Source organism: Heteronotia binoei, chromosome 5, assembly GCF_032191835.1.
Source record: "Heteronotia binoei isolate CCM8104 ecotype False Entrance Well chromosome 5, APGP_CSIRO_Hbin_v1, whole genome shotgun sequence".
NCBI lineage: Eukaryota > Metazoa > Chordata > Lepidosauria > Squamata > Gekkonidae > Heteronotia > Heteronotia binoei.
In genome coordinates, this window is record NC_083227.1 from 32,339,867 (window position 1) to 32,358,492 (window position 18,626).

Consider the following 18,626-nt stretch of genomic DNA (forward strand, 5'->3'; position numbering starts at 1 on the left):
AACATTTGGGGTTCCACAGATCCTGGCCCCATGCAGCATGAAGACCTGATCAACCTCTTTCTCCCATTTACGAGTGTACAGCCAAAAGGCAAGGTCTGGGGCACATCAGAAGCACATGGGGAATGGATGCTACTGTATAGTATGGCACTTAACCAAAAGGAGGACTGGCTTAGTAAAAGGCACCTTAAAAAAACAGGTAAAGGTAGTCTCCTATCCAAGCACCGGTCATTTCTGACGGGCGACATGGCATCATGAGGTTTTCATGGCAGATTTTTTACAGGGTGGTTTGCCACTGCCTTCCCCAAGTCATCTATACTTCCTCCCCCACCCCACCCCCAGCAAGCTGAGTACTCATTTTACTGACCTTGGGAGGATGGAAGGCTGAGTCAACCTTGAGCTGGCTACCTGAACTCAGCTTCCATCAGGATTAACCTCAGGTCATGAGCAGAGAGCTCGGACTGCAGGACTGCAGCTTTACCACTCTGCGCCACGGGGCTGCTAAAAGGCACCTTACTATAGACTATTAAATCAAGAGTTTTAACGTCTCCAGTCATAGGGAGTCTTTTCCCCATGCTGGCCTCTTCACTATAGATTTTCCATGCAGAAGCTTATTTCAGAAAATGCCTATCAGAATCCAGACGGGAACAATCCTATTCAAACACAACTCTGGTTGCAAAAGCATAAGCAGAACACAAGCACTCCCGCCAGCCTTGACTTCTTATTTTATTGGTTTTTTTTAAACAATTTTTTTTTGGTTTTATTTATTAAACAAACCAGCTCGACCACCTTTTTTTTTAAAAACGCAACGCTTCCTATTTCAAACTCAGGGGAAATGGAGAGGCAGAGGAGGGCAGGCTCCTAGCCTAGCCTCCCCCGCCCCAACCGAAGGGGGAAGAGGCAAGACCTCAAAGGTTCATATTTATATATATTTACACTCCACACCTTGGAGCTCCTCCCCTCGGATCCAAGGGCAATGCGGGCCCCAGCCAGGAAAAAAAAAATGAAACTCAGGTGAAACCAAAGGATAATAAGCAAAAATACATTCAGCTGGGAGCCTCCCAAAATCCTGATCCTTGCCCCCCCTCCCAATTCCACTCTGAGCACCCCACTAAGTTTCTAACACCCCTAACCGGGGGGCAATTCCAGTGTCACCCCTCACATAAACAGGAAGGGAGTTAAGGAGACACCCCAGATGTTCAGGATACACCAAGAAGAGAAGAGGAATGAGCCCCCACAAACAGCCCGGCCCCACTCGGAAGGGGGAGGGCCTAACAGAACCAAAGAGGAGAGAGGGGGGGTCAGTCAGCATCCTGGGCTAGTGGTGGCTGGAGAACCCAGGGTCTGGTTTGTCGGCGTGGGGGCGGACCTCGGGCTCGAGGCGGCGGGCTGGAGCTCCATCACGGGGCTGAGCTGCTCGCTCCCAGGCACGAGGGGTCCAGCGAAGGACTTCGGACTGTGGGACAAAGGAGGGCGGGGGGGAAGGTCAGCGGGGAAAGGCCCGTGCACACAGCTTCCACCACAGCTCCTTCCTTAAGAGCGCTCCCCTATCTTCTCACCTGCTGGTAGACCTCAAAGCGCTGGGCACGGAAAATGCCACCGTAAGCAGCCCCGGGGGATTTCAGACGGGCATTGAAGCCTCCAGCAAAAGGCCTGTGGGGGAGAAAAATCTTAACCAGGAGCAAGGAGTTCTCGTAAAACCCACCCAGTTAGCCAGGCTTCTTAGCGACTGGAGATTTGACTGCCTGGGAAGAGTTTCAAAAATGATGCCATTTCAGTCACTGAGGGTGGGTCTGAAAGTAAGCAGTGGCAAACGTTCTGTGGCAGGTTCCACCTGTGGTAGGCCTTGTGTGGCTGTGCCCACCATGTTGGTTTAGAACTCCAAAGGTGCCCACGGTGGGGGCTCTGCATTGGAGGGCTGGACTTAGATCTGGACGCCTCCATCTAGCATGGGAGGATTCTGGGTGCCCCTCGGGCCAGCCACACATGACCTAACCTCTTCACAGGGCTGTTGTGAGGAGAAGCAAAGGAGTCCCTTGCTGGCCGCTTTCCCCCCACTCACCTGCCTCCAGAGGGGGGTCGGGCCCCCGCAGACCCCAGGCCATTGAGCTTCCTGTAGTCTTGCAGCGGCTTCATTTCCAGAGTGTGAAGCTGGGAGAGAAAAGGGGTCACCAGAAGGCGAGGCTGCAAGACCCATCCCTCCCCCTGCCTTCCCCACCCTCTCGCTCCCTTTGGTACCTCGCCGCGGCCCACTGCGCCATGAGGAAAGGCCCGCATGGCCGGAGAGACGAGGCGCCCAGCCAGCTGTCCTGGAGGCCGCAGGGCCTGGGTGGCCACAGGCACCAAGGGCATGGGGGGAGGCGGTGGCGGTGCAGGGGCAGCAGGTGGCCCCTGCTGCAGAGAGCCAAAGTTCACCACGGGGGGCAGCTGGGGGGGCTCCACCACCGGCAACAGCACCTGGAGGAGGAGAGAGAGACTCAGTAAAGGGTGAAGAGGCAGGGGCAGGCCCTCCCCTGCTGCACACAAGGTGGGAGATGAGCTCACCTGCTGAGCAGGAGCTGTGGCTGTCAGGAAATTGCTCTGGCTGCCTTGCCCCAGGGGGGCTGGGTAGAATTCAGAGGGAGAGGCGAGTTCCTGGCGTACCTGTCAAAAGCACAAGCCACAAGGGTGTCACGGCAAACGGGATGGGGAGGAGGGGACCTGTGCTGGACCACGACATCATCACAACCTTTGAACCCCCCCCCCCGTTGAGCTGCTTCGAGTCCTCCCTCTGCCAGGCCCCTCCCCATCAACAGATTCAAACACTATCAGTTCTTGCATACCACTTCGCCCCTTAAACCATAGTGGAAGGAGGCTCCGTTAAGCAAAATGTCAGCCGATTCAACCCAAAAGCTGCTTCTGAATTTTTCTTTCCTGCCCCAGCAGGACACAAGAGAGACAAGCACAGTGTGAGCCTTCTATTTCTACAAACAGGCAAGGCCAGGGGCATCAGCTCCTTCCAGGTGGGACTCAGCACCAAGCTATTTGCACAGGCCTACCTTGCAGAAAGAGAGGAACAATTTGCTTCTGGAGACAACGGAACTAATTTGGTTGTGACTGCTTGGCATAATCCCTAAAATCTTAAATTCTCACTTTCCATGAAAAGTTGCTATGTTGTTCAATCCCACTCTTCCTCCAAAGGGTTCATAGCAGCCTTCCTAATGCCTCCCAGCCTGCTTTATGTTAAGCCTTCCAAGACCCCTTCTTCCAGAACACCCTGCGAGAAGTAAGACTTGTGTCTGGAGCTGAAGTGTCTACATTAAACTTAGCTGGTCTTAATTAAGCTTTATTATTGCTTCAGGTCAACATGGCTACCCAACCCAAGTCTGTCTGAATGGGTAACACCTAGCAACTCTCAACTGTTATCATATGTTGTGTTTCTCTATCTGTAAGACGCCTGGACTATTCCATTAATGGAAAGAGAGCCTAGTAATTTTCAAAACAGCAGTGGCAGTCCAACGTCCCCCAAATATTTCCTGGCTGAGTGGAGATCCAAACCCAGATCTTCTCTCTATGGAAAGTGTACCTCCAACTGCACAACATTGTTCAAAGATGGAGGGAAAAAAATTGAACCTAGACTATGCAGAAAAGGGCAACTAGAATGATAAAAGGGCTGGAACACTTTCCCTATGAAGAAAGGTTGAAACACTTGGGACTCTTTAGCTTGGAGAAATGTCGACTGCGGGGCGACATGATAGAGGTTTACAAGATAATGCATGGGATGGAGAAAGTAGAGAAAGAAGTACTTTTCTCCCTTTCTCACAATACAAGAACTCGTGGGCATTCGATGAAATTGCTGAGCAGACAGGTTAAAACGGATAAAAGGAAGTACTTCTTCACCCAAAGGGTTATTAACATGTGGAATTCACTGCCACAGGAGGTGGTGGCAGCCACAAGTATAGCCACCTTCAAGAGGGGTTTAGATAAAAATATGGAGCACAGGTCCATCAGTTGCTATTAGCCACAGTGTGTGTGTATATATAAAGTGTTGGACTGGATGGGCCATTGGCCTGATCCAACATGGCTTCTCTTATGTTCTTATGCAAGTCAGTTTGGTGTAGTGGTTAAGTCTGCAGACTCTTATCTGGGAGAACTGGGTTTGATTCCGCACTCCTCCACTTGCAGCTGCTGGAATGGCTCTGGGTCTGCCATAGCTATCACAGAGCTTGTCCTTGACAGGGCAGCTGCTATAAGAGCTCTCTTAGCCCCACCTACCTCACAGGGCGTCTGTTGTGTGTGTGTGTGTGTGTATGTGTGGGGAAGATAAAGGAGGTTGTGACCGCTCTGAGACTCCTAGGCTGGGATCACACACACTAAATAATGCACTTTCAATCCACTTTACAACTAGATTTTACTCTGTGAACTTGCAAAATCCAGTTGGAAAGTGCATTGAAAGTGGATTGAAAGTGAATTATTCGGGGTGTGGGACCACAGTCTTAGATTCAGAGTATAGGGCAGGATATAGATCCAATATCTAAATACTGGCCAGCTACTGGCTTTGCCAAGCGCTATCCACCCAAGCCCAACTTTGCCCTGTCCCCAAATTCTGGCTTCAGTGGTTGCTGATCCCTGGACAACACCAGGGGTCCTCCCTCTGCTAGGCCACCCCACCCCTCAACAACAGATTCAAACACTGCTGCCAGTTTTTTTTTTAAACCCTCCTTTTCCCCACCCTTCCCTGTTTGCTGCAGTACCTGAAGCAGGGCCTGCTCCGGAGCCAGCTGACTGCCACAGAAGGCCGAGCTGTAGATGAAGGAGGGCGGGGGTGCCTGGTACAGCAAGCCTGTGGCTGGCAGCTTGGGGAGCTCCGCCGCCTGCAGGGCCGAAATTTCCACGTACTGGCCCTTCAGGGCCACCCCTGAGAGCAAGGCGGAGCTGGGCAGCACAGCACCGGCTGCCGTCTGAGCTGGAGAGGTGGGGGCCGGGCTGGGCTGCAGGTAGAGGTGCTGAGATCTAGCGGAAGAGACCGCGAGAAATTCAGGAGGGAGGAAGAGCAGGGAGTCTGCTCCCCCCAGGATGGCATCCTTGTAAAAGAAGCAGCAGTTTCTACAGGTGCCTCCCACAGGGGTGCCCACCCCTCCCTCCCCACAAGCCTGGGGCAACAATGCCAAGTGCAGACATGCTCCTCCCCTCACCTCCCAGGAGAGTGCTGGGCAGGAAAAGCCGCCCATACCTGTAAGTGTGCAGAGAAGGGGTGTTTGGGCGGAAGCTGCTCCCGCCTCCGGCACTGTGGAGCTGCGACTCAAGCTGGGTGGTGGGGACCTGCAGAGAGGGGAGAAGGTGGAGACCTGAGTGCTGGTGCCCCCAACCGCTTCTTTCCTCTACCCTAAACCAGCCTGACGGCCCTCCCTTGGCTTCCACAATAGATGCTCCAGCCTATAAGCATTTATAGCCTGCTCCCCAGCAGCCCTTCCTTTGACAACACACAAAAAAATGAGTTTGTCTTTTCTTTCGAAGGACTCATCGCTTAGCGGTTTGGTGGATGTGACAAGGAGCATGACAAATGATGGGGCAGGACAACAAAAAAACCCCCCAAACGTAAACAATTACAGCTTCATGCACTGACAGCTTGAGTGGACTGACAGGTTGTTTCTGTCAGAGTGAAGGAAAATTATGGTTTCTTATGGAATTCCACCTTAAACCCAAGAATCCCAGCCAACTGAAATAGGGTTTGCTTGTCTCTTGGGAGAGTTATTTATTTATTTACTTTGTATTTATATGCTGCCCACTCCGCGAGCAGACTCTGGGCGGCGAACAATCATGGTAAACAACAGTTCAAATTACTATTATAGAAGAATAACACACAAAAACAATTTAAATCTACATATTAGATGCTAAAAAAGATTTTCTATAAAGGTGATTTATCAATCTCAATCCTCTGTCCCTCAATCCTCTCAACAAGTCCCTAGCCCTCCATTTTTCCAAAGATAACCTGGGAAACCTGCCCTATTCCAGTCTCTTTAGCCCTATGTACCCCTCTGTTAAGGATATCCAGGTTCCTTTTCTTCAAAAGGCGAAGCCTAACAGCCTACCTATACTAAATTAAAACAATTTGTCCCCTTCCCAAGCCCTGACTCAGGCAACTGACAGACCTTCCCTCCATTTAGCTCTCCTCCCACCTTCCCCTAGAGACTCCGCAGTCTCTCATTGGCTGATGATGCTTAGTATCTGCCTACTCCTGCTGCAGGCAGGGATTTATGAGGATGCCTGGAGGGTGGAACTAGAAACTGTCTGTCACCCCCTGCCCCCAGAGAGCACACCTGTGCCACTGCCCAGGCACTTACCTGGTTCCCATAAAACAGCTCTGGATAAAGTCGCTGGCCCTGGCTCCTCTCGCCTGCAGAGAGAAGCAGACAGTCAGGTTTCCGTCTGGCTGGAAGCCCCGCCGTGAGGCCCCCTCCTCCTTCCAACCCATACCTGAGAACACAGACGTGTCTGCCAGCAGTCCGTGGAGACAGGAGGCAGCCACCGGGGCAACGGGGAAAGGCTTGGGCTCACAGGAGCGACTGGGAGGCACCTCGGGGGATGCCCTGTGGCTGGGGGGTGCCGGAGGGAGCAGCTCCCACTCCCTGTGGGCCGAGGTCAGCTGCAAAGGAAGGAAGGAAGGGGTGATGCAACACACAGGCGAAGGGACAGTCAAGCCCTCGACTCCCCACGTCCTTTTTACAAAAACTCAACTGATGAAAGCCGATATGGCCGAGAGCGCAGAAGGTCCCAGGGGACCTTCCCCACACACCAGCACATACGGTGTGTCTCCATCTCGCAGCCTACCTACTTCGCGGGGTTGTTGGGAGGATAAAAGGGGTGGGGAAGGAGACACAGTCTACCAGGCTCCTTGGATAGCAGAGGGAGAAAAACTTGCTACGTTTTCCTCTTGGAGCTGCCTGCCCTGTTTTCAAGCCTCCTGGTCCTTAAAAAAAAATCACTGATGGGGCCCTGTCCCCTACAGACAACAGAAGGAACTTTTGAGGAAAAGCCGCTTCTGTTGCCATCCCCGCCGCCCCCCCGCAAGAGCTTTGCCTCAATTCTACAGAGACTTCCCTTAATTCAGCTTGCCTGCTGCTGGAGCTCAATCTAAGTGATGGAAGGGATGCCTCCACAAACAGACGCAGCCCTCCAGCCCCTCTTCCCTGGGCAATGAGTGTCACTCACGGGGCTGTCCTATGCCAGGAAAGCGTCACCCTTTTCCAGCACTCCAAGTCAGAGGCCAGACGGGCGGGGAGATTTCACTCCTCGTCACCCTCCACGGTCTCTGCTCTGCCGCTTACCCCCTCTGCAAGTGCCTGGTGCAACTCTTCTTTGTCTGTTTTTGATCCTTCGCTCACCATGAAGCGGAGGTCTGTCTCCTGAAGGGGCAGAAAGCCAGAGGGGGGAACTTGAGGCCAGGAACCTTCCACTCATTCACAAGACTTGCAGCATCACTGATACCAAATACTGAGAAACACTGCCTCTCCTGGGCTCCCAGCTTGTGCACATACCTTGTCGCTGGCTCCAAACTGGATGGGCGGGCCAGCCCCGAGAGTCTCCAACTGGGGGCTGGGCTCAGACTTGGCCACACCCATCCCTTCGGTGCCGTCTTTGGCCTTCTCCGCTCGCTGAGAACGCTCGGTGCCAATGGCGCTGGGGGGTGGGTGATCATGGGGCGGCTCGGGGGAGCTGCTCACCTACAGCAAGAAGCACGGAGAGAATCAGGAGCACATCTATACAGGCCACTAACACATCCTTCCTCACATGGGGACCTTTAAGGCCAACCTGGAAGCTGTCAATGATGGGTAAGCTTTCGTCTAGTGCACATTAAGCGCTCAGCATCAACTCCGCTGGTTTTTATCATCAGCCTTTTTATAGTTCACAAGCTCTCTAAGGGCATGCTGAGATTCTGCCCAAACAGGCAAAAAGCCACTGGCCACAAGATCTGATCTCCTGAGATCTTCAGCCAGATGCCCCACAGGCTCCTAGTCTTTAGGGGTTGCTTCGTCATCCAGCTGTTCAGAACTGATAGGCTGATGGCACAGTTATTTTATCATCATCAGCCTTTATAGTTACAGCATGTGGACAATGACTTGGTTAGTCTGAAGCTGGGATTCAACACGATTTGCAATGGCGGTGACCTTCACTGCCTCTTTCCAGGAAATTAACAGAGCCTACCCCACAAGGATTAAGCAGTGGCAATCTGGGCTGATGCAGACAGTGATCTGATTCTGTCGCTTTCTCTTCTAAAGTGCTGACAATGTGCACAAACCCGTGCCCATCCCAATCCTCATCCCCGGGCCAAACCTCTGAACAGGGTGAGGACCACGAGAAACCTGCAGAGGAGGAATCAAGTTTCCTCTTCTGTACTACAAAAGCACTGCCGTTGCATGGAGCTGCTGGACAGAGAGACTTCACTTGCAGCAACAAAAGGGGCTTGCTTCTCTGGCCACTGGAAGGCTTGCTCAGGAGAGGGCAGGCACAGCCCAATCCTTGCGGCTCTCGACCCCCTCCCATCACCTGAAGAGTCTCACTGGGAGAGCAGAACTGATCCGAGTGGGCGTGTCTTGTAGGAGCCCAATGCTCTCCCCTTTCAAGCAAAAGCAGCCCCTCTCCTTCCCACGCCCCCAGACCTTCCCAAGGAGTCTAAGTACTGATGGGGGTACAGCAGAAAGCTGTGGCCTGCACCCTACAGCATCTCTTAACCAAAGCAGGAGTGACAAAGGAAAGGTCAGAGAAATCAAAGGAACAGTTCCGAATGCAGACGCTGTGATCAGACATGCCAATGGAACGCTCTGCATGATCTCTGAGCCAAGGAGGATGAGGGAAACAAGACAGATACAACACTGTCCCTTCAGAATGTGCTGAAACCTGAGTCAAGGGCCACTGAACATATGAAGCTGCCTTCTACTGAATGAGATCCTGGGTCCATCAAAGTCAGTATTGTCTACTCAGACTGACAGCGGTTCCCCAGGGTCTCAAGCTGAGGTTTTCCACACCTATTTGCCTGGACCTTTTTTAGTTGGAGATGCTGGGATTGAACCTGGGACCTTCTGCTTACCAAGCAGTTGCTCTACCACTGAGCCACCGTTCCTCACTGTCCCCATTACAGCAAGTCACACTTGTTAGTCAAAGAGATGGCTGGAGCACAGGCCACTTTCTCAAGGAACCCAGCAAGGGGGAAGGGGCAGGGGGACTAGGCTTTGGTGCGAGCCCAGAACAATCTCCAGACCTGATTCTCCTTGAGCAGACCGGAGTCTCTGGCCGGGAGCCGTCTTCTCTGTTCCTTAGGTTCCACTCCCTCTGGCCCAACAGACGGTGCATTCTCATCGTGCTTGCTGGCAGCTCCACCGCGCTTGGCCCCGCTATCTGGTGTGGCCTTCAGGCCCCCATCAGGAGAACTGCGCTGGCTACAGGTGGCTGAGGAGACTTGGGAGTCACTGCTGAGGTCCACACCACTGTCAGAAAGGCTCATCTGGGCAAGGACAGTGGGGAGGCGTCAGAAATATTAAGACTAGAGGTCGCGTCTTGCCACCTCCCCATCCCACCACAACGCCCACCTGGTCAATTCCTGGAAAGCAGCACAGCTGCTAACAACTCCTCACCTCTGTGCTGGCAGCCTCCTCAAAGGCATTCAGCGGGTCAATCCAGGGCTCCACTGAGGCGGGCCGGTAGCTCTTCCGGGACGAGTCTGCAGGAGGGACACGGGCAGCGTGACGAAGGTGCTGCTAACTTGCCCTTTTAGGGTGTTCTCAAACAAACCCTGCCCTCCTTGAGGCAGCCAGTTTTGCTTCAGCTACTCAGGCAGCTTTCAATCCCAGGCACCTTCATTCATTCTTGATCCCCTTCCAAGCCTCTCATGGAAGGCATCATTGTTCTATCAGCCACCAACCTGTGCCAAAATCTCCACTTTGTTCCAGCCCAACTCTTCCACAGGAAAAGTCCATCCAAGACAATCTTGGAACAATTCCCCCACCCCTCCCCATGGAGAGTAGTCTGTACCTTAAATCAGCACTCTTGTGCCCCCCCCCACGCCCCCTTCCTCACCCTCCCAGAGGAAGGGGCACTGTGACCCCTGCACGCCACCACATCCGAACAACTCACTGGAATTCAACTGACTCCAGATCTGCGGGGCAAGCCCCTCTGTCACCGGGACGCTCCTACTGCGGGGTTCCCCTGGGGCCTGCTCCTTGGGGGCTGTGAAGGCTGGATCCCTGGGGAAGGCCAGGGGCTCCTGACAGACAGACAGAAAAGGGAGTCAGGCAAGGAAACTCGGCAATCTCTCCCCTCCCGACAGTTCCCTTGGGGGATCCTCAGGCTCACCTGCTGCAGGTCTGGCTTGCTGGGCCGTTCCCGGCGCTTGGAGGCAAAGCTGCTCACCGAGCTGGCCTCCTTCAGGGAGCTGCTGCTGGAGCGGAGGAGCTGGGCCTTGTCCAGGAAGCTGGAGTCTGAACGATAATGGGGAGGGGGGGGGGAGAGGGGAAGTTAGGCAGCCCGCTTGCTGTGTTCACATTTCAGCCTCTGACATGCTCTCTCTCTCTCTCTCTCTCTGGAATTCAGAGACCCAAGCAAAAGAAAGCACCTGGGATCCAGAAAGCCAAGCTCAGACTGTGCGCTGAGGCCTCAACCACCAAGGCTTGGAACCCCCTGTCCCCGCCAATTCCCACTGCTATAAGAACAGAGCATAAGAGAAGCCATCCTGGATCAGGTCAGCAGGCCCCCAGTCCAACACTCTGGGTCACACAGTGGCCAAAACCCAGGTGTCATCAGGAGGTCCACCAGCGGGGCCAGAACTCCAGCAGCTCTCCCACTGTGGCTCCCCCCAAGCACCAAGAATACAGAGCGTCACTGGCCCAGACAGAGTGTTCCATCTGTACCTCGGGGCTAAGAGCCACAGACAGACCTCTGTTCCATCTATGCCTTGCAGCTAAACTCTGAACACAAACACTACCTGCACCGCTGCTACTCCTGCTCTCAAAGCGCCCCAAAGGAAGGGCTGAACCGCCACCCCTGGGTCCTGGGAAGAGTGGCCGGGACGGACTGGGCGAGGCAGGCTTAGTGTGGCGGCTGCCCAGTTCGGCTAGGGCCTGCTGGATGCCGGCTGGGTCGCTGTGGATGACGCGGTCCAGGCGATATACCGTGCTGGTGGTGGGCGCAGGAGGCAGGCTCAGGCCTGGGGAGTGGTCGTCAGTGTTCCGGCTAGTGGAGGAGAGAGAAACCATTACAAAATGGAGGGTGCCATGCTTCCCGATGCAGAAAGCGCTTAGGAGTAGTCTTCTTCCCTTTTCCCTCTCCCTGAAGGTGTTTATACCGCAGCAGCTATATTACTGCAGAAACGACCAACAATCCAGGCAACCCCAGAGATCAGTAAGTTTTAAAGAGTGGAACTGATGGCAACCAGGAAGCTTGTTAGAAGAAGCATTTCAGGCAAGAGCAGGGAAGCATTGCTGCCCCTGTACAATGCCTGGTGGAGGACGGTGCTCCCCAGCACTCTGTTAGCTGGCTTGGAGAAGGCATTTGTCTCTTTTAATCACTTCTCCAAGTCAAGCCAGCTGGTAGGTTGGAGAACGCATTTAAAGTTAAAGTTGCTTTCTTTCCACCTCTTCCTCCCCTCATCTATTTTCCCTCCTTCCTTCCCTCGTGGCTCTCAAACATCTGACATTCATATCTTGGGGCTCTCTAACATCTGATTATTATTCTATGTGGCTCTTAGATTAAGCAAGTTTGGCCACCACTGCTGAAGACCATCCCTCGACCCAAGCACTTGCTACTTAACGCAGCACAGTAGAAAGGCCTTCACGATCCAGTCCTCCAAATCGATCTTTCCTCATGTCCCCCCCCCATCGTCTCAATCTTTGTTTTCTCTTCCAGTGCTACTGCATGCTCCCCAGGCGCACTCCAGAGATTACCCCATTTTACTACTCATTCTGCTGTCTCTCACTCCCCAGGCTCTACCCCCACCCCCCCTCCAATACTACAGCATCTGCTCTCACAGTGTGCTTCCAAACCCTTCATCCCTTGCTCCGAGGACCTACCTGCGGTTCTTGGGAGAGGGCCAGCTCCTCTTGTCGCCTCCACTGCGGCTGCCGCCGGCCCCTCCACGGCCTGCCTTGCCTCCCCCGCCAGGACCAGGGTTCACGCGCCGGTTCTGCCGGTCCATGCCTGGCCGCTGACTGGAGAAGCTGCGTTTTGACATCTCCTTGCGCTGGGCCAAGCTCAGCTCATTGTTGGAGGCCCGCCCGCCCATGGAAGGGGCGCTGGAACAGCCGCCTTTTAGAAACGCGGTGGGGGGGAGCCCGCCAGCTGTCGGCTCCTTCTCGCCACCCCCCCGGCGCTCAGTGAAGTCACTGCTCTCGGAAGCCGTCTCCCACTCTTCGTTTGCCTGGTCCGAGTTCTGGTTGGACAAATCGGGAGATTTTGTGCCGGTGGCCCGCCGTGCAACTGATTCTTCCGGGAGCGGGGCGGAAGGGGCGGGAGAGAAGGGCTGGCTGACCCTCTGCTCGCCGTTGAGTCGGGCTGCATTCTCTCGCTCCTGCTTCAGCCTCCGGAACCGGGGCGGCTTGTCCTGCTGCTGGGAACGCCCGTGGCGGCGACGCCGGGGAGGCCGATCAAAATTGCGGTCTGGGCCGGGCCCAAGCTGCTGCTGCTGCTGTTTTGGTGGGGCTTGGAAGCTGCTGGGTTCTTCGGGGGTTATGGGTGGGGGTCCTGGCAAAGTCTTTTCCTTTCCCAAAGGCTCCACCGCTACCTCTTGCTGCTTCTCTGGTCTCTTGTTGGGCTGTGGCTTTGACGGAGGGCTCCATCCACCAGGGGGTGCGCGGCTACCTCCTCGGCCGCGGCGTGAAGGGACACCCCGGGGAGTGAAGACGCGGCCCCCACGGGAGCCCGTGTCTGAGAGGCGTGGGGGCATCTTGTCGGCAAAGCGAGGCAAGCTGGGGGGCTGAGAAGAGGGCACTGATGTCGAAGTCACGGGGGCGCCCCTGTTACGCTGGCTCGGGGCTGGTTCTTTGGTGACCTCCTTGTCTGAATGGGCCACGTCACTGGCACTCTCGTGCGTCTCGCTTCCCGTCTCGGAGCCACGCTGGCGCCGCCTTTTGGGGATCTCTTCGTACTCGGAGCCCTCACTACGGGTCTCGCTGGTGTTGCGTGGGCGGAAGGTGGAGCCCTGTCCAGCAACTTTGCTGGTGCCATCGTCCAGCCGGTAGAAAGGCTCGCGGTAGCTGCGGAACTCCCGGCTTCTGCCGCGACCACCTCGACCGCGCCCGCTGTAAGCACCCCTGAAACCTCGGCCACGGGCAAAATACTCTCCTCGGCCCCTGGCTCGACCTCGGCCAGTGTAGCCACCATGCTCATAAGGGCCCTCCCGGCGCCTCCGGCTTGGGGACAGCGTCCCCTGCTGCTGCTGCTGCTCTTTGGGTGGCATCACTGTTCCGCCATTCACCACAGGCTTCGCCTTGTTCTCTTTGCCCGGTTTTGGGGACTCCTTAGGGGGTTCGGGCTTGCTGTTTGTCGGCTCCCCACCTTCCTTGGCTTTCCCACTGGGACGCGCCTCCTCACTCTCGTCTTTTACCTCCTTCATGGGAGGTGGTTTCTTGATCGGCCCAGCGCGCCGCGGGGCCTTCTCCCCAACAATCTCCTCAGCTCTTCGGCTACTGCCAGGACGGGGACCCCAGCGTGTCTCTGTCTTGGACTCGCGCCGGGGCTGCTTGTGGAACTCGTGCTGCTGCTGAGGCGGTTTCTCTACTCGGCGCGTCTCCTCTTTGGCCGGAGCCTCTTCTTTCGACTGCTCTGGGGGAGGCTTCTTTGCTACGATGGGCCGAATGACCGGAGGCTCAATGGCCTTGATCTCTTCAGGGGGGTCGCGGTGCAGCAGCTGGGGCTCTTCCTCACTTTTGCGAGGCGGCTGGACTTGGGATTCGGGGCGTCCATTTCTGCTCATCTCTGCCGGTACTGTCAAGGCCACACTGCCTTGCCAGGGTCCCCCTGGCTGGGGTGACTCATCCCCCGGGAAGCGGTGCAGCGGGGCAGAATTGCCGTTTTCAGAGAAGCCTTGGTAGTTCCCCATGTAGGGCTGAGGAGTGACGGCCTCACGCAGACGGACTGGAGGCGTCTCGCTCCTGAAAGGAGAAGAAAGCTTAAGGGTACAGTCTCTGTGCTGCAGCTGCACCCGACTGGGCTGGGGCTGAGTCTGGATCTATGAGGGGGGCTCCTCCCTGAATTGGGAACATTCCAGGCCCAAGAAGGACATACGTGACAACATGTGTCTCAAAAGGGCCTCTGCAGTTGGCCTTCTTGGCGGTGTTGCAACTGTCAACATACAACCAATGTTTCCTCTAAGCTGAGGAGTCTTGTGAGCAAAAATTCTACTTTGTGAGCAACTAGCATTAAAGTTAAGAGCCCCGTGGCGCAGAGTGGTAAAGCTGCAGTACTGCAGTCTGAACTCTGCTCACGACCTGAGTTTGATCCCGGCAGAAGCTGGATTCAGGTAGTCGGCTCAGGTTGACTCAGCCTTCCATCCTTCCGAGGCTGGTCAAATGAGTCCCCAGCTTGCTGGGGGGGAAGTGTAGATGACTGGGGAAGGCTATGGCAAACCACCCCGTAAAAAGTCTACCTTAAAAACGTTGTGAAAACGTCACCCCAGAGTCAGAAACGACTGCTGCTTTCACAGGGGACCACCTTTACCTTTTTAGCATTAAAGTTATGACCTACTGCATAAATTTAGTGTGCTGTGGGGTCATTCTTTCTGAACTAAGACAAGAATGTATGAGCTGGAAGCAAAAGATCTGTAAGCTAGCTCACACTAACTCAGCTTAGAGGGAACACCACATGCAACCCTCCAGGAAGGTTATGTTGATGTTTCATTGGATTTATACCCCGCCCTCCCCGCTGAGGCGGGCTCAGGGCGGTTTACATCAGATCATAGTATACTATGATCACAATCGTAAGATCAATAAAACCATTAAACAATATAAATTAAAAATATACAGTTGGTGCTAACAAATTAGATGTTATTTTAGTTGCTAGGTTAGTTCCTATCACATCTCTATAACTTGCTGCCCCAGTTCCATCCATAAAAATGCACCTTGGGCCAGTTCAGAGCTGGTTTGTGTTTCTGTCCCTCACTCTGCTGCCTAGCCAGTTTATCAGGGCCTTTTCCAAAAAGCCGCTCACCTCAGGCTTTTCTCCTCTTCCTCCTGCTGCCGGTGTGATGCTACTTGAGGTCGAGAGTCTGCATTCGAGGGGGCATTTGCGAAGACGTCTCCACCCCAGGCCAGTTTGGGATCGACCGGTGGGGTGCCACGCTCTCGGAGGATGGGGGGGTGGCGGTCAAACTGCTCTGAGCTGGAACCCCCGCTGTCTGATCGTTCGCGGGGCAGAAGGCCTTGAGGGGGAGAAAAGTGGGCATGAATCAGAGCCGATGGCTCATCCAGGCTGCCAAACTCAGCCCCCTCTTGGGTTGATCGATGAGCCTGGCTAACCTTGTCTCTCCTACTTGCTGATCCGCCCTGAGCCATCTTCAGCCCAGTTTTGGCCTGCTCTGCATCTACTTACCAGAAGGGTGCACCCCGGGTGGATAGAAATCCAAGGGCGGCCGTCCCTGCATCATGCGTGGGTCCATGTAGGGTGGGATCATCATCCAGCGAGGGTCAAAGTTCATCTGGGGCATAGGTGGAGGCCGTCCGATAGAGCCTGGGTACATGCCTTTGGGTGGGGCCTGCTGTGCTGGGGGCGGGGCTTGGGCTTGCTGCTGCCCCGGTGGCCCAGGCTGAGGGTGGACGTTGCCCGAGGGGCCCATGGCAGCCAGGGGAGGCGCGGCGACCTGCTGCTGCGCTGAGGACGTCATCGGGGGCTGAGCCTGGTTGTGCTGCTGCTGCTGCCACTGCTTCAACAGCTGCTCCTGAAAGGGCCAAGCGAGGGGAAAAGAAACAAGAGCCAGCGCTCCCTTAGTGAGCCACCTGCGAGTCAGGGATCCTGCGCGTTACGGCACAGGAAGACGACAGAGCAACAGGTTGTTCAAAGAGCTGCGAGGACATCAAGGGGTGTCAGAAACTCTAGTCTGAAAAGCTTCATCATTGCCTGCCACAGGCAATGGGAGGTCCTCTCCCATCCCCACTGGAAATAAGCATCTACTACCAAACCCATCAGCCCAGTTTGGTTCCCCCGTACCTGCTGCTGCCTCTGGAAGCGGGGAGGCAAGGACTTTTGATACTTGGAATAGCCTAGAGTCTGAGCTGGAGGCGGCTGGCGAGGCTGAAGAATTGTCTCCCCCTTGGCCTCGGCCTTGGCTGGGACGGCGGCTGCCGGGACAGGGGGCCCGGTTAAAGGCATGGCCTCTTCCCTCACTTCGGCCACTTCCTTGGGGGGAGGAGCCTGTGGTGGTTCAGCTGTGAGGCACAAGAGAGAGATATACTCTAAAGCACTAAGTAGGCTGGTCACACTTTCTGACATTCTTAACCACCATGCCATGCCTCCTAGTTTGAGCTGCCAAACTGTGATAGTCAACTGAAGGGAGTCTGGAAGGTGGGAGCATTTTTTGGGGGGGGGAGCGCCAGCACAGCATATACTGTGATGTCACATCACTTCCCACTTTTCCTCCCAGCCCCTTCTGATCCACAGCTACAGCCCAGCTCCAACTACTTTCCGGGACTGCACACAAGCATCAAGCCGGGCTTCCACAACCAAATTCCTCACCCCTACAGATATCAGGACCAGTGTTCCCTCTAGCTCACAGATTTTTAGCCTCCAGCTCACACATTTTTGTCTTAGCTCAAGAAAACTAGCCCCAGTGCACAATAATTTATGCAGGAGCTCACAAATTCAATACAAGTAGCTCACAAAGTAGAATTTTTGCTCACAAGACTCTGCAGCTTAGAGGGAACATTGATCAGGACCCCAACTCCTGTGTTCTACTCTTGTCACGGGAAAGAGGACACACTCGTTCAGGGAGGTTTTTTGAAAGTAAGAGTACTGCTGGCAGCCTGTGCCAAGTCTCATGCTTAAGCAGGTGTTGTCATCTCAAAATGTTTAGATTTAGTTTCTTTCCCCAGGAATTCAGAAGAGGGAAAAGCTTCATTACGGCAAGTTATTTTGTTACGGCAAATTTCCCCAGGAATTCAGGAGAGGGAAAAGCTTCATCACAGCAAGTTAAAGACATGAAAGGGACTGAGGTTCAGGGCTGAGAATGGGGCCTCCCTCCTGTGCTAAGAGACCAAGAGTAACTAATGTTCACTCTAAGCTGAGTTAGTGTGAACTGGCTCACAGATTTTTAGCCTCCAGCTCACAATTTTTGTCTTAGCTCAGGATGACCCCAGAGCGCACTAATTTATGCAGTAGCTCACAACTTTAATGCCAGTAGCTCACAAAGCAGAATTTTTGCTCACAAGACTCTGTAGCTTAGAGGGAACCTTGATAGTAACACTTCAGCGGGAAGTCGGAAGGAATTTATTTGATGACCACAGTATCTGCCAGCGACAACCTGTGCACGTCAGGCAGCCATCAGATGATGGAGCAGACACTTCTCAGGGTCAGTGAGGACCAGGGGTCATTTTGTAGAAAAATAGGTGGTGGAGCTCATCCAGGGATTGTTATGCTATTCATGCTATTCAATGGACAAAGAGGTGGGACTCTCAGGAGGAGGAGGAGGAACTCTCAGAAAGGTTCATAGGCCTGGTGAGGATGCACCAAAGTATGTGTGCAGGAATGCAGGTGACTGGGCAAGTGTACTCCCTCACCCACAATGGCCAAGTCCAGGTTGCTCCCATCGCTGCCGCTGCCTCCAACAGCACCACGAGCCTTGCCAGCTAAAACCGGCTCCTCTTTTTCCCTCTTCTCCTCTGGGGGGGCTGGGGCAGCAGGTGGGGTGGAGGGCACCGGTGTGGGAGCTGGAGGAGGGGCGGGAGGCTCCTTGGGAGGCTCGGGCTTCAGCCGCTTGTCAGGCGCCCCAAACTTCTCGTCCAGCCGCTTGAGTTTCTCGGCGCAGGCAGCCCTCCGCTCCTCTTGCATACGTCGCTCCTCTTCCTCCCGCCGACGCCGGGCACGCTCCACAGCGGCAGAGATCTCAGAGGACGACTGCTTCCGGCGCTGACGCCAGGCTTCGTCCTCATCTTCTTGGGGGGGTGGCCGTATAGGACGGTCCTGAAGGAGGAAATCCCAGATCAACGTCCATGCTTTAAGAAGGCTTAAATCAGGGGTGTCAAACATGCGGCCTGGGGGCCAAATCAGCCCCTCTGGAGGGCTTCTATCAGGCACCGAGCAACTGGCTGTCATCTGCTCCCTTCTCTCTCTTTCACTTCCTTCTGCATTTTAGCTTGCTTTTCCAGGCTTGCTCAATCCCACAGGAGCTACAGAGCAAAGCCTCTTTTTTCTCCATTGGCTGAGGCTCCTCCCTTGAAAAGGAAGGAGGAATAGTTGCACATCACAGCTACTGAGCCAAGCCTCTCTTCCTTCTATTGGCTGTGGCTCTTCCCCCTCCTGGTCCCCTAGGGAAGGAAGGAAAGAGCCAGAGCTTCCCTTGCTCAGTTTGCTGGATCGCACGGGAGAAATACAAAGAAAACACCTTTAAGACCAACCAGTGCTAATGTTTAAGCATGTTTTATTTTAAGCTTTGTGTTTGTCCATGTCCTTTG

At 54.6% G+C, this 18,626-nt stretch overlaps 1 protein-coding gene across 1 annotated transcript in view; it reads right to left on the reverse strand.

Annotated features, from left to right (window-relative positions):
* Nucleotides 1-710: 710 nt before the first annotated feature.
* PRRC2A (proline rich coiled-coil 2A) overlaps nt 711-18,626 on the reverse strand; it is a 41,867-nt gene continuing 23,951 nt past the window's right edge. The window contains exons 12-32 of the mRNA XM_060239094.1: nt 17,733-18,135; nt 16,168-16,385; nt 15,553-15,898; nt 15,172-15,382; nt 12,039-14,117; nt 10,955-11,202; nt 10,327-10,451; nt 10,108-10,237; nt 9,609-9,694; nt 9,236-9,478; nt 7,515-7,700; nt 7,305-7,382; nt 6,454-6,622; nt 6,321-6,373; nt 5,210-5,298; nt 4,731-4,989; nt 2,542-2,640; nt 2,236-2,454; nt 2,060-2,148; nt 1,557-1,650; nt 711-1,453 (exon numbers count right to left, since the gene is read on the reverse strand). Of these exons, the coding sequence (XP_060095077.1) occupies nt 1,316-1,453; nt 1,557-1,650; nt 2,060-2,148; nt 2,236-2,454; nt 2,542-2,640; nt 4,731-4,989; nt 5,210-5,298; nt 6,321-6,373; nt 6,454-6,622; nt 7,305-7,382; nt 7,515-7,700; nt 9,236-9,478; nt 9,609-9,694; nt 10,108-10,237; nt 10,327-10,451; nt 10,955-11,202; nt 12,039-14,117; nt 15,172-15,382; nt 15,553-15,898; nt 16,168-16,385; nt 17,733-18,135 (5,562 nt within the window). The 3' untranslated portion in view covers nt 711-1,315. The remainder of the gene's footprint in view (nt 1,454-1,556; nt 1,651-2,059; nt 2,149-2,235; nt 2,455-2,541; nt 2,641-4,730; nt 4,990-5,209; nt 5,299-6,320; nt 6,374-6,453; nt 6,623-7,304; nt 7,383-7,514; nt 7,701-9,235; nt 9,479-9,608; nt 9,695-10,107; nt 10,238-10,326; nt 10,452-10,954; nt 11,203-12,038; nt 14,118-15,171; nt 15,383-15,552; nt 15,899-16,167; nt 16,386-17,732; nt 18,136-18,626) is intronic.